General features: G+C 39.3%; 1 protein-coding gene across 1 annotated transcript in view; it reads right to left on the reverse strand.

Annotated features, from left to right (window-relative positions):
• Window positions 1–14,758, reverse strand: part of FGD6 (FYVE, RhoGEF and PH domain containing 6) — a 67,475-nt gene that overhangs the window by 30,558 nt on the left and 22,159 nt on the right. Inside the window, exons 3-6 of the mRNA XM_042815703.1 lie at window positions 11,230–11,371; window positions 8,328–8,395; window positions 8,205–8,235; window positions 154–305 (exon numbers count right to left, since the gene is read on the reverse strand). Of these exons, the coding sequence (XP_042671637.1) occupies window positions 154–305; window positions 8,205–8,235; window positions 8,328–8,395; window positions 11,230–11,371 (393 nt within the window). The remainder of the gene's footprint in view (window positions 1–153; window positions 306–8,204; window positions 8,236–8,327; window positions 8,396–11,229; window positions 11,372–14,758) is intronic.

Raw genomic sequence — 14,758 nt, forward strand, 5'->3', positions numbered from 1 at the left:
AAGGTACCCCTGTACCTTCAAAGCCAATTCTGTCATTTATGAAGGCATGTGAAAAACAAACGAGAGTCAGACTGTGGTCACGTGGAGTCTTTAAAACCCCACAGACAAATCTTAACAACATCAAAGGAGCGGTGCTCCTTCACTGATAGTCACCAATGAGACAATCGCTCCTCCAGCTCCCTCAGGAGGTCCCGGTTGAGCTCGTACAGTTGAGGTAGGTAGTACAGGATCTGATTCAGGATTCTGTCCTCAATCACAGGCTTCCCGAGCTGCCTAGAGGCGTGTGCCACCGCGTCCCGGAAATCCTGCCGGAGCACAAAGAGAAGCCCTCACCATGAGCCAACAGCCTTCAAAGCACAGTGCAGACATCAGTGTTTTCTCTGCAGACATTCCAGGCCCTGCTCCCTATTACCAAAGAGAGGAGGGTGCCATCTGGGTTATGTTTCCCTGCAGCTTCAACTCACTCCCTTGGGTCAGCCTTAATCCCTTCAGTTTGATGCCAGAGCTTGACTCTCTCACTCCTGGACATACTCTGTGGAGGTTGTTCATTATTTTTTAAACACACCCTTAAGAAATGAGCTGATACTACACATGAGGAAACTAGAGTGAAAAAGCACTTCTATCTGCAAAGGTATTGGTCGCCTTGAGCATCTTCTTGCTCAGATTTGGGTCAAAAAGCAAAAATGTTACATCAGTCAATGCAATCATAATAATCATAATCTAAAACCATATTTTTTGTTATTTGGCAGTTATTTACAAATGCATTCTAGGAAGATGTGCTGCCTGGATTAAAAATGCTGTGTCACAAGAACTTTCTATACGTAGCAGCTCTCACAGGAAAATACACATTAACAAAGAGCTATTTTAACAATGCACTGAAACTGTGAGATTTCAAATGTTGTCCATTATCAAAACAACACTGCTACCTTCAAAACATTCCCAGGAAGGAACAAAACTGCATTAACCACTGAAGGCTCCTGGAGTATTTTTATGCTTCAACCAGCTCTCAACAGGGCAGAGCTAAGTTTGTTGGCCCTTATTAAACTACTCAGAATTAAAATCTTGGCCCTGGTCAAGTCAGTATGGCTAGGATTGTACACATAACGAAATGTGGTATCCATTAGGCAAGGTGTTTTCCCTGATCACAGAGAATTTCCAAAAAAGATTTAGCAATTCAGCATTTCACTCAAAAAAAATAATCAAAAACATAACTTTAAAATGAGAAAAAAGAAAATCCAAATATCTATTTTATCATGTCTCACTTGAAGTTGGGCATCAGCATAAAACAGTTTGTAATAGCTCTTCTTAGTTTGCATCTGCTGAAACCTAATAATGCACACAAAATCTATAGGTGACCCGAAAAAGGTGACTATATGGCATGTTCCTGTGTGCAGTGATGAGGCACATTTTTAAATACACATGGGGTTCACATCTGGCTTTGAAATTTTGTAGGGTTCTTCGGTTAAGATAAAAAAAAGAACGAGGCTCACACACACACAAGTCTACTGCTCCAGGTCTCACTGGCTATCTCATCAGCCCAGCATCTGGCACTATTTAGGGTTTGTCAGACTCCAGTCTCAGCTTTCTCCTGGCCTCTCCTCATTACATCAGCAAGCTCCAGACAGCTTCTTGCTCTGTGACCCTGGGTCGGGAAGGCTGCGCCAGGGCACAGTTATGACAAGAAACTGAAAAGAGATACAGGGCGATGGCTGTGATGGGGAAGGCTGAGAACTAAATGCAAGGGAGTTAAAAAACAGATGGCGTTATTCATATGGAAATGCTCTGTTTTACATCCTCTGTGTAGACTAGTGACACATGGGTTAACTACCAGCTGCATCTTATGGGTTTTTCTGACCCTAGGGCATTGCTTAACACTGAAATGATACATGGAATTACAATGGCAAAAGCTCAAACGAGGCCTTCTGAAGAGCTCCATGCAAAATGCACCATCATATTATGATAATATTCCCCTCAAAAATCCCATGCACACACAATATACTGTATATGCTCTGCCATGGGGTGGAACAAGAATTTTCTCCGAGCGCTATAAGCCTACTTGCATGATGAAAAGAAAAGTGGTTTTGTCTGTAACGAAATCAACAAGCCCAGCTTTTCCCTGGCCACACAATAAACGGCGAGCAGGGAGCCAGGTTTAAGCACCAGTAGATAAGACAGGAATGTCACTTGTAGTTAAGAGCATTTATTTAACTTCTAGATATAGCATTCAAAGAGCCTGCAGGATGTTTTTCAAATGCAGGGGGTTTGGGTTTCTCTATTGGCTTGATCCAAAGTCCATCAGCCTCTCTGGGCTTTGGATCATGCTGTCAAAGACTGGGCCATGAGCACAGCCAACCAAAACTTTGTTTTCTCACCCCTGCTTCTCCCTCCACAAGCGAGGAAAGGGAGGAAGCCCTGCAGAAAGGAAACAGAGGGAAGAAAGATAACGTGAAGCTTTCAAATGATGCAAACCAGACTGCTGAACAACAAAGGCGATAAACTTCAGAGCTTTTTTTCCCCTTCTTTTTTGGAATCATCAAGTCTCCACTTCAGAGGCGGCGCAATGTATTTGTCACTGTAATCATATTAAGATTTATTTATAACCTGGCAGTGGGTGTGAAGTAACTGTCATGCCAAGTTCATCTCGAGATAAACCTGGGAGGTGAATGCAGAGAGCACATGCCTGAGGAGAGGGGGTAGGAAAGCCAAACAGATGGAGCAGGTCTCCAGCTAGCAGTGCTGCCATTCAAGTACTGCCTTCCCAGAAAGCAATTTCTCATCTAAAAGGACCAGAACCTACAGTGGCTCTGTTTTAATTACTAAACATAAAACATATTAACTTAAATAGCAAAATCTGAAATTTTACTCCAAATGGCAGAAGCTATTCAGTCAAGTTCTTTTTTTTCGTATGGGAAAGTTCCTTTCTTACATACAAGTGGCTTCAAAATTAGAAATTACAGGAATACCAATTTAACACACCAGCACCTAATTCCTTCTAAAACTAAATCTGTGCACCAGATTCATAAAACCAGAATAAAAACAGAACCACTGCTGCAAATAATACACGCATTGCTCTGGTATCTATAAATACCTACAAAAAGTGGCTCATGTTACAAAGATATTTAGCATGTAGTACTAACATAATGCTGCTGACAAGCACTGCTTTCTTCAGTCTGTTCAAAGACGGCCACCTGAGCTGTCCTAGAAATTACTGTGTTGGAAGCAATGCAGCAATTCACCACAGTTAATTTTAAAGCAAGGTTTTATAATTAAAAATGAGCCTTCTGAATACTCATAAAATTCTTTGCAGTACTTTGGAATTAATGTGCTTATTTCACTAAAAAACACCACCTGCAACTCTGGACCAAATATTTCATATGCTGTATGACACAAAACAAGAGATTATGAATCTGAAACTGGGATGATTCATACACTTTCAAGCTTACTACTTCCTTTCAGAAGATGAGAGGCTGTTGTACACTTCCTGAAAACTGCTTTTTGAACTACTGGGTTTGAGTTTCTACATCATATTCTGGTCCAAAGGTAATCACAGAATCATAGAATGGTTTGGGTTGGAAGGGACCTTTAAGATCATCTAGCTCCAACCCCCCTCTTAGTGGCCAGGACACTTCCCAATAATCCATGCTATTTATGCAATGGCAGTTGCCTTCACCCAGACACTTGAAGAGGATGGCATCCATAACCATCCCTGGAAAGTACGTTCTTCCCAAACCGCCGAAAATAATCTCATTCATTCTAGACTAAGACAGCAGCCCACTAGGTACTTCTCCATATGAAAATCTAGTTCAAGCAGTTTTCTGAGAGCAGGCTTCTGAGAGTATGTCTTTTTGCTGAATTAATGCCTGGTAAAACATTCTCAATTCAAAAACCTCAGAGAATTTTATTTATTCTATCAGTATATCCCCCCTGCTAGAGCTGTTCCACTTTTTAAACAGAAGAAGGATACCAACATTGCTGTTTCTGCTTGACCCTCTCTCCTTCAACCCCTCCTTTAATGCAGTTTCCTTAAATAAGCAAACAGCAGTGATATCTGAAATAATTCTGACCCCATAATGAATCATCTATGCCCAGCCCACGCACTTCCCCTCTGCAAAGGCCCTGAGTCACAATTCCTCTCTTTCCACTGGAGGATTCCCAGTGCAATGCCAAGCATCCTGCCCATCTCAGCAAAGAAGGAGCAAAAGTAGATGTTTAGCTGTGTACTAACAGGACTAAATTCCCACCCAGTTGCTGACTGATTAACTGCACCTTCCGGTATCTAACATCTGAAGGAAGACAAGTCAAAATGGGTGAAATTAAACTTTCATATGCATTTAGCAGGAAGAGAAAGAACAACATCATCTAAATTTGGCCGCATATTTTACTCCTAAGGTTTCAACCAATATTCATCTTGGATCTGTTCTCCTAGAACATACCATCAGCAAAGCAAAAATAAGCCATAATCTCTTCTTCTGAAGTATAACTCCAGCTAAATACACCTGCAGATAGCTCAAATATCAGTTTAATTTAAGGAGAAAAATATCTTTGCACTTGGACACTTTTCAAGGAACACACACACACATCCTATGGGGAAAAGAGCAAAGTACCCTGTTTGCATTCCAAGGAGCAGCCAGTCTGCTGCACTGTGACAAACTGTAACAGGGCTGCCAGGAATACTCTTGCATTTCAAAACATATTTAAAGCAAAATATAACTAGGCAATCTTAACTACAACTTTATAATTAACAAAGATCGTGAATAAGCATGGATCATGACATCTCACAAATCCATGAGGTTGCTTCTGGAAAACTGACAAGGAATTCCGTACCTTTTCTCCATAAAATCATGTACAAGTTTTTAATAACATAATGTACCTATTTTTACAACAATTATTTGACTATGACATATTCTAAGCAAGAGTGAGTAAATGGACCAACGTTTCCTTCCAAATCAGAACTATTTCATCAGCCTTTTCAACAAGATAATGACAGATGCAATTCATTGTCAAATGCTTCAGTGAGAAATTCTAAACCACTTCAAAGACTAAAAATTTATCATGTTTTCACCTCAGACCAGTCAAATATCAAAGTTGGAAAAAAAAAAAAAAAAAAAAACTGAGAGGTTGAGAGACATGTATTTTTTTAATATTTAATTTTGCAAATGTTTTCTGAAAATGAAAACATATCAAACCAAAATTTCCCATTCTTCTAAGTGCCTCTGTAAGGACACAGAACAGAAAATAGAAAGATGTTTGACCTCTGATCTGCCTGCTGCAAAAAGAGGGTGACCTTGTGGCTGCAGAAAAGTTGCAGGTGCCTCCTGACAACCTCCTTCTGGCTCTCAGAGTCCTAATAAGGACAGAACTGGGATGTAAGTTGGAAGTGCTGACTTAAAGGCTCAGGCAAAAGCTTGCAGGCCTAAGCTTTCCTTTTCTAACATAGCACAAAGGAGCACACTGAGCTTTGCATAAGAAGGACCCATCCGAAAAAGCACATTTACTTGCTGGATCAGAAACCTCACTACCCATTCCCCAGCAGGAAGGGGAAAAATCTAAAAGAAAAGGAGAAAAAAGAGAGCAGTGGGTTTGGGGGAAAAAAGACCAAACATGTATTTACATATATACAGACACACACACATATATATTTGTTCTTATACATATATAGGAAAAAAATGGATAAAAGAGCTGACAGTACCTAGGCCAAGCAGTGCATCTTTACAGGGGTGGCTTAAGGAGCTCTCTCACTTGTGCAAAGCAAAGCATTCCCAAAGAATCCCATGACAAAGAGGCACAAAGAGCACTGGCCCTACATTACTCCCACCCAGAATCGTGCCCTATTCCCTCACATCTCACATCCAGCTCACAGCTCCTTTCTTCTTCTCTGAGTGCCCCTAGGGGAAAAGTAACACTTCTCTCTTCTCAGCCCTCCAGAAACTACACATGGGCCGCAACTCACAAAGATGCATACAGGTGTGTTGTTTTAAGTCCCTTTGTTTTCTGGAGTTTCTGAGCATTCTACTCAAATCTCATCCACTAAAACAGATTTACAATAATTACAGAAGTGCAAGGAATTCAAGATTACAACTCGTGTTTGATTCCTCCCTCAAGCAAACCCATTTGAGAAAGCACCATTGTACCAAGCCAGTTAAAGTACATTATCTCTACTGTGACTGGCTTACTTCATGGTATAGAAATGTCTCCAAGCATTTATAATTTTGTAGAGATCTTTTGTAGTCTGCCTTCAGCAGAAGAAGCCATGCATACTCACAAAGCACAGCAGTGTCCAGAGAGGCACCCTGACAGTCCAGAGGAGCTGCACCACCTAACATGACAGCATTAATATAAAAGAAAGAAAAAAAAAACCCTCTAAAAAAATCAGTGGTGCTTGTAACCAGTTTGCAATCACATTCCCACCATCTCAGCAGCTTTAGGTTCTACTTCAAATTCTTCAAGCATCAACAGTTCTGTTCCCTGGCTGTAATAAGAGCCACTATCTGCAGAACTGGCTTTGGTAATACAGACTGAACAGAATCAGCAGAATTAGTCACTACATGTCAGGTATTTACTTGAACCCTGGCAGAGTACAGAAGGTGTAATGGGGACTTACCTGACAAACTCAGCAAAGACCTACTCCTCACTATTCATAAAGTAGTAATAGCCAGTACGGGCAGAGCCAATGTTTTCAATTTGAGAAGTCTCTCAGTCTCCTCCATTAGGCAATGTTGAATACATGCTGATTGTTACTTCTAGCCGACAGAAACATTTCTAACCTGTTGGTACTTGCCAGTTACAAACTAGCATACTGGTTTCATGTGAGCTATCCAGTAAAACAACACAAAACACTCCCCGGAACACTGCATGTTTACAACGCTTGGACAACCTTAAGCTTACACCAGAAACTTCCCTAACTCCCTTCTATCTTCCTTTTCCCACATTCTTCCTCTGTCTGTGTCCTCTACACGGACAGCCTTTGTTTCCAAGGGCTTTAAAACCCAGATGTCTCTTTAACACATACAGGCATGGGGTATCAACTGCTTTGCTGGAAAACCTGCTCCAGTAAAATCCATACATGTTACCTGAAGCTGGATTTTCAAGAACTGGCACACTGGAAAGTGAAGACACCTTTAAAGCATAAACTGATACTGGAAAAATGTGATAATTAAAAACAAATAGCTTAAAAATTGTCTATACTCATTACAACAATTCTCTTCCTTTAATCAGCATTTAGACTTAAGTTTTCTACTACAAATAATGCTGAAAATAAAGAATACATTGGGCACAACTGCCTGAGCTAGCATTTGAAAATCAAGCTTGAACAGGCTCAATTACTAATCAATTACAAAAATGGAAGGCAGAAGAGGAATCAGCAAGTGCTGTGGGAATTTTTTTTGTTTCCTTGAAGATCTCCACATTATAGCACTGTATACAACCATACATAAGAGTCTTTGTTCCCAGTTCCACAGAACATGCTTCTCAAGAGACATGGACAAACTCATCTGTTTGTAATGCAACTACTTCTGGCAGGAAAAATCACTGTGCTTGTACTTCGCAGAGTGGCAAAATGGTACAAATAGATTTAACTTAGAAGTTGATAGAAATCTTATCAAATGAAGCTAGAGAAAGCTAAAGCTAATTAATTTACTATTTTTTTCATCTTCTACAGAGCACATTTAACACATGACTGGTTTGCATAAACGAGGATTAAATACTTAACCCTTGCTGTGGACATCATGTTGTGCATACTGCAGTCACAGCTGCTATCAGAAAACAAGCACCTGTCAAAGAGCTGCAGCCTAAAAAAATACACCATATGATGGATGCAAGAGAAAACTAACTAATTAGGTTATCTAAATAATGCATCTTTTTACTTACTATTTCTAATGGCAAATTGGTCTCTTCCTCTCCCCTTTACTTTAAAAATCATTCTAACCAAAGATTCTATTCAGTTTGCTATGGTAGAAATTGGTTTATAAATATGGTGCTACTTAATATGGATATATCCATATATGTTAAGTATTCAAGCAGTATCCCCAGCTCAGCAGGAAGACTGCATACGTTAATAAAGGAGACACAGAATGAATCGTTTTCATCCATTATTAAAAAAAAAAGAATTTTAAATTATGCAGATGCTGCAGGAAAAAAAAAAATCACATTCACTGCAATTAAACCGAAACACTAAACTTTAACAGAACAATTTTTTTTATACTTACAATATGTAAGAGCTTTAGCACGTCCACAAACCTATCAGAAAGGCAAGAAAAAGCAGACAGTTAAATCTGAACTGCCCAATTAAAATAAACTGAGAAGCTGCTCAGCTTAGCATTGGCACTTACACTTTCTCTGAGCTCATGATCTCCTTGGCAATGTGGTAAACTTTTGTCTTCTTTCCAGCTGCCTTGCTCTGCAAATAAAATTGTATATTATACTGTTATTTCAGGCTAGTAGTTCCTCAAATCCAACATGATTATTCAGTAATTATTTCTAATAAGCGTAATAAGTGTTTTATACTGTTTTGAAATCTCCTGCCTTCCTTGAATCCATGTGAAAATCAATTTAACTTGTAGCTAGAAATAACACTAATTGTTAGCAGCAGTTTTTATATAACTGTCAGCCTTTCTACTTAATTGTTACAGGAAGCACTGCTGCCATAATGAATGAAGCAGTAGGAAGTGACAATTATTAGTTAGTGAAAGTAGTGAAGTATGGATAATAAGTGCATATCATACTTTTTTCCTGATTATTACAGCATGAGTAGTATTTGCACTAAACTCAAATGGCTTTCTCAAACATCATAAAAGAAAGACGGACTTTGTTGCTGATTTTTACATACACAAATACAGCTTCCAAAAATCAAGGCTACTGTTCAACGCCAGATAGAAATAAACAGGAATAGCAAAGCAAAAGGAAGTAGGTGCCAAGATGCAATTATTTTTTTTCTGCACAATAACTCCCATGCATAATTTCTTTCAGATAAAATACACTTTTTTTCATCACAGCTCTCATGGTTTGCCATATGCCTCTCTACTGCCAGCTGTCACTACATCTATTACATATTCAGGCTTCCATTTCAATGGGCTGGAAAGAAAGCATGGATGAGGAGGACTGAGACATCATGAGGTACAGAAAACATGCACAATCAAAGTTGTGGGGAGGCAGTATTGAATATAGGAGGTACAGCCATTAAACAGTTATTTTGAAAATCAGGCCTCAGTGGCACAGCATATATGGAATTTTGTCTCATAAGCCCTAATGCTGCAAGATTCAGCTATGGTTATAATTCTTAATATTGTTTTTAATTTAAATGCAATTACCAGTCCCAAATTGCTAAATTAATATCTAAACTCAGTAATTCAGTGTTGTATTTCACATATGCTAAATATATCACATATTTTCATTTATTTTATATACACACAGGGATTTTACTTCAAAAATTAAGCTGATTTCCAGAAAGTACTTAGATCTACACAAGTCAGTCAGATGAAGGCAAGACTGTAATGCTCATCCTCAAGCCTCAGTGACATTTCAGACAGCACAGCTGATACATTCACAGCAAGACTGAATTCACAAACACTTCCATTATGCAAAGCAAGGTATTGCTGTGCTTTTGGCAGTTGCAAATTAGATGAAAATTAGTATTTTGAGAACAAGATGCTAATGCTAAACAACTACAACATGTAACATCACAGTCCACTTTCAGCTCCCTTTGGAAGCCTTTTCATGTACCAGCTGGCACTGAAAAGACCACTTGGCATTTGTTCAGCCAGAAGATCCTCTGAACCTAGAGGGGTGTAAGTTAGAAAGATCAGAACTGGGCTCCCTCTCAGCCGCGTTATTGGAAGGGAGCCTTGTGACTTCTCTAACAGGCAAAAAACATCAAAACACACAGATGCTTGTGGTGGGGACAAACAAAAACAGAACCAGCTGAAGGCCAAGGCAGGGATTGCTTCATTTCTCTCATGCAGCTGCCAGAGCTGTGAGGAAGTTGGAAGCAAGGAGCGGCTTGCTGCTAATCCCCAGCTGCCGGCTGCACGTGCCACAAGCCGGCTGGCGTGAGCCGACCAGCAGAGGCTTCACAGTGAGCTCTGAATTACTTGGTGGCTGTGCACGTCCATGAAACCTGTCTGAAAAGCCTCCTAACGGGGACATTTTTCTAAAAAACTCTGTCACGGAAGGTTGAGAACATTTCTAGGGGCACACAGATCAGCAAGTCTTGTAAAGCGAAATTCAGACCTGATACTACATAATCAAATCTTCTTTTCCAGCATTAAAATATCTCACTTCAATAATCCTTTTTTTTTTTTTTTCTTCCCAGAAAGGAGCCAAACAGAAGTCTACCACTGTAGGAAACAACGCTTCACTTGCAAGGAGATGAAGCATCACCAAAGCTGCCAGGACTGCTGCTGAGAAGAGGAAGTGTATCTGTATATATCTGTATCTGTATACGGGTACTTACTATCTATACTTACTATGTATCTGTAAATATTCTACACGCCTGCTGGTGTCAGAACTTCCAGAACTACAAAAAAGAACTTCTAAAAATGCAACAAACTGAGAAATAAGATTAAAAGAGAGGCAATCATTCTGATCAGCCATTCGCAGAAGTTAGCAGAAAGTTGACAACTATGGCTCTCTCTCCTTTGATGACCACAGAAGAGAAAGCTGCCTGCAGAGACAGAAGCCTTCATTACATGGCCAACCTTCTGATAAAGGACCACCTACACAAAACTGCAACTTCTAAGAGATTTTCCAGAAGGAGGTCTTTGGACCTTTCAATCTTCATCTTGCTCCGTTCTTTGGGCTTTGTCAACGCTGACAAACAAAACAATTTTACATTCAGTGCATGGGAGACGTGATGCACTCAAGGATCTATGAGTAGATAACCTCCTTAAAATATTTACAGTCCTGATCATTTTAAAGTTGAAGATCTGTAAATATACACCTGTGAATGTAATTATTAGAGGCACAGTAGGCAGCACTGCAGTTCAGTGAAAGACAAAGAACAAACGTGCTGAGCAACACACTTTCCAAGAGCATATGTATAAACTAGGTCTCTTAACATTAGGATAATGTATGCAAATCAAAGTTTTGTAAATAGCACACAAAACAATAAAAATGGAGAAGTTGAATATATCCACTTATGTCAACTCAATGCTTTACTTGAAAATACCTCAACAGGTTCTCAGAAAACAGCACGGGAGTGGGGAGCAGCTGCGGAAGATGAAGATGAAAAGATACCTGATCTTGAGAATCAGGCTCCCCTTTGCTGGAATCAGAATTGGTGTCGTCATCTTCATCAGAACTGTTCATGATATCTTCCTCATCCGACTGAAGATCTCCTATTCCCATGCCAGGATGATCATGGTGCTCTTCTAAGGATCTAAAATTAAAGTATAGACAGTAGATAAAAATACGTTTTATTGAGGTAGAGCCTTCTGCTTTACCACACAACAACTAATGTGCTTGGTATCAGAAGCACTGAGTGCAGTAGCACATCATCTGAAAACACTGATGACAATGGTAGCATTTTCCACAAATGACCCCCAACTCTGCAATATTTTATTTACGTTGGTATTTGTGCAGTGCTCACTAACAGCAGCCAAATGCCATGGGAACTTTGGAGTATTTATATTATTTTTGTCCTTCAGAGTTTACTTCACAGCAGATTTGATAAGTATTCTCTTTTTGCTACAACTATCTATGGTGTAATGTTTGTACTGTGTGCCAGAAGGACAAGGAGCCAGCATAGTTGTTTTGCCTCCCCCTCTCAAAACAATGGGACTAAAGCAGATGCAGTACTCAGATTGGAGCTTTCTGTCTGGAATTTTAGATGCATTTATGTGTACAAGGTTATTTATCACTGCATAAACTAGCTATACACGTGCATCTGGGATGGACCAATAATTCTTAAAAAAAAAAAATAAAAAAAAAAGAATCTTTAGATTCCAAACTCCCATTTCTGAGAACTACCTTCCGGGTAGCTGTCAAAGCTATAAAATATAAGCATGTTCTGCTGCTTTACAAAGATTATAGAGGTCTCTTTTCATTAACTTCAGCTGTATTCCATGAGACAGGCACAAAACCTTCTTCCTCTAACTAGTCTTGACAACTTTAACAGAGAAATGCGTTTCTAGAAGAAAATAAGAGGGAGTAGGGAAAATTAAAGAAGCAACTAAAATGGCTAGAGAAAGTAGAACCTGAAGCTTTCACAAAGTCATGTTTAGCACATCAAATTCCTGGGCTCCTATTTTTAATCCTTAAGAATATAAAAAAATTGCAAATCACAATTAAGCAGTGTTGAAACTCATGAAATCAGTGTTCAAAGCTTACAAAAAGATGCTGGAATATCACAAGCTTGTTGTAATATGAAATAAAAGCAATCAGCTGTTCTGCAAAACATAAAGCAAATCCAAAAACCCTATCTCCAAGGCTGTTCCAGCCATCCCAAATGTTAGTATACTGACCAACACATATGCTTTTGTGCAGCTATCATCTCTCACAGCTACCCATTTCTTCCCATAGATGTCCTGGGACACCATACGCATGGCTGAGACTTACTGTTATTTTCCTAACTTTGAATCACTAACAAGCAGAGATGGAGGGCCATCCTCCAAACATGACAGCTACCTAAAAGAAAACATGTCAGTGTGGATCCCATGGCAGGTGGCTGCTGAAGTAAAGGACAGAGCTGTGCGAGAACGCTCTGGCAGCCACTGCAAGGTGTTGATGAGCCAATGCTCAAGGCAATCTAAAAAACAAAAGCTGATTGCAAATGGACAGATATTTAGAGATGAAGACAAGATAAGCTGGCCTGTGGACAGACCTTGGTCAGCCACGAAGACACAGAAAAGACTAAAATAACTCAGCTCTATTGAAACAAGACAGGAAAGACTAGGGAAACACCCAAGTACTTATTGTCTCCCATATTCAGAACTGGGGAAGGGGAAGAAGAGCCTGAAAGATCATCACTAAGTCCAGACAAGAATCTGAGACAACCCCAGGATACAATCAGGTGTTTCAGCTTGAAAATGACCAACTTCATGCAACAGTGAGTGGTCACCAGAGAGCCCTGGTGCAGAGGATGCCAGGAATGGCTCCTGCACACTCCAGGAGGGCAAAAACAGAGGCTTTGCTGTGGAGCTCCCTCTGCAGCTCCACTATCAGGGCTCTCTAATTTCCAGTTGTTAGCTTCAGCATTTCAGAAAATTCCTTGTCTACTCTAATTCACAGTCCCATGACCTTGAAAGCATTTAGTTTTAGTAGATGCCATCTCCAATCCTTTTATTTTGCAGATCATATTCATCTTTATTTAACCTGCAAGATTCCAAAAGCAGATCTATCCTCCTGCTTGATTCTAAACCTGCAAAAGACATAATTGCTGCTATTTCTTTCTTTACTATATAATTACCTAGTTTTACTTTTCACATCTAGCACTTAATCTAGATTTAGTCTGGAATTATCTTTTCAACTTGAAAGTGTATTCAGCACTTTATCTCTTACCACAATGCAATTCAATTTTTAGCCTCCTCTTCATTAATATTTACCTTAGTCAATAGACATCTTCTTGCCTTTTTTTCCTACCCTTTGTACTTATTTTAACTGATGCTTTAATTTCCTATAACTAGGATCAATCATAACCCGGTCATCATTTGATCCTCATCATGAGGATTAAATACTTGACTTATGTTGGGTGAATAATTTTGTAAATGCAAGATTAAGCTACTTATTTAATAGAAAGTTTTAGTAAAAAACTAGAAGTTTTTAATAATTAACTATAGATGATTTAGGATGTTTAGTAAGTCTGCAGATTAAAGCCATTCAGCATGTGTTCTTTTTTCTTCCTGTGAATCACATTAATTCCTTTTTTGAATTCATGGTGCACATGCACCTGCTATTCCTGTAAAGGAAACTGTGATTGCTGACAGAAACTGACCCACTAAATCTTTCTTACTGCATCTCCCTAAGAGCCAAAGCACCTCAGCGCAACTCCTGTTCATCTTCATACTGTATTTCTTCAGCTCACAGTCCAATGCATACCTCAAGTTCTTCCACCTGATAAATTTATCTTTTGGGTTTGTTTTGTGTTGTTGTTATTATTATTATTATCATTATTATCATTATTATCATTATTATCATTATTATTTTATTTTATTTTATTTTTTTGTAAAACAGAACCACAGAGGATGAGCAGATGACAAATGGTTGAAAGGCACAATAGACAGTTTCTGGAATCAAACAAGCTGCACGTTCAGAGATGGAATGCAATACTGTGAATGTGGGCAGATACACTCTGTGGCTTTGTCCTCTACTAAAAAGCTGTGCAGTGTCCCTGTGTGGCCTGGCCTTTAGCAGATACGTTTGGGAGAACACGTGTTTCTCCTCAATCTCTCATCATAAACACTGCTTTATCAGAAGAGCCATAAAATAACTCTGTATATACAGCATACTCTCTCTGTATTTTTACCTCTTTAGTAATCTATATGCATATATGGTTTCCTTAAAATTATTTCTGGACTAAGTGAAATTCCTTGTAGCCTGTAGGCAGGTTTGGACATCATAGCACAGGCATGCCTAGTGGATATTTTTTAAACAGTTCTACTACCAGTTCACAGTATCCCCCAAATACCCATCTCTATTTTGCTCCCTCTTCATCACGATTCTTTGTCCCACCAAGAGAAACTTCTGCATTATCAGTCATGTGAAACACCATCAGTGCCAGCTCACTGTACTGCCCACTGAGTAAGAACATCTTGTCATAGCATGTGAG

The sequence above is a fragment of the Centrocercus urophasianus genome, unplaced genomic scaffold, assembly GCF_019232065.1.
Source record: "Centrocercus urophasianus isolate 14NV4802_14NV808 unplaced genomic scaffold, USGS_Curo_1.0 seq_15, whole genome shotgun sequence".
NCBI lineage: Eukaryota > Metazoa > Chordata > Aves > Galliformes > Phasianidae > Centrocercus > Centrocercus urophasianus.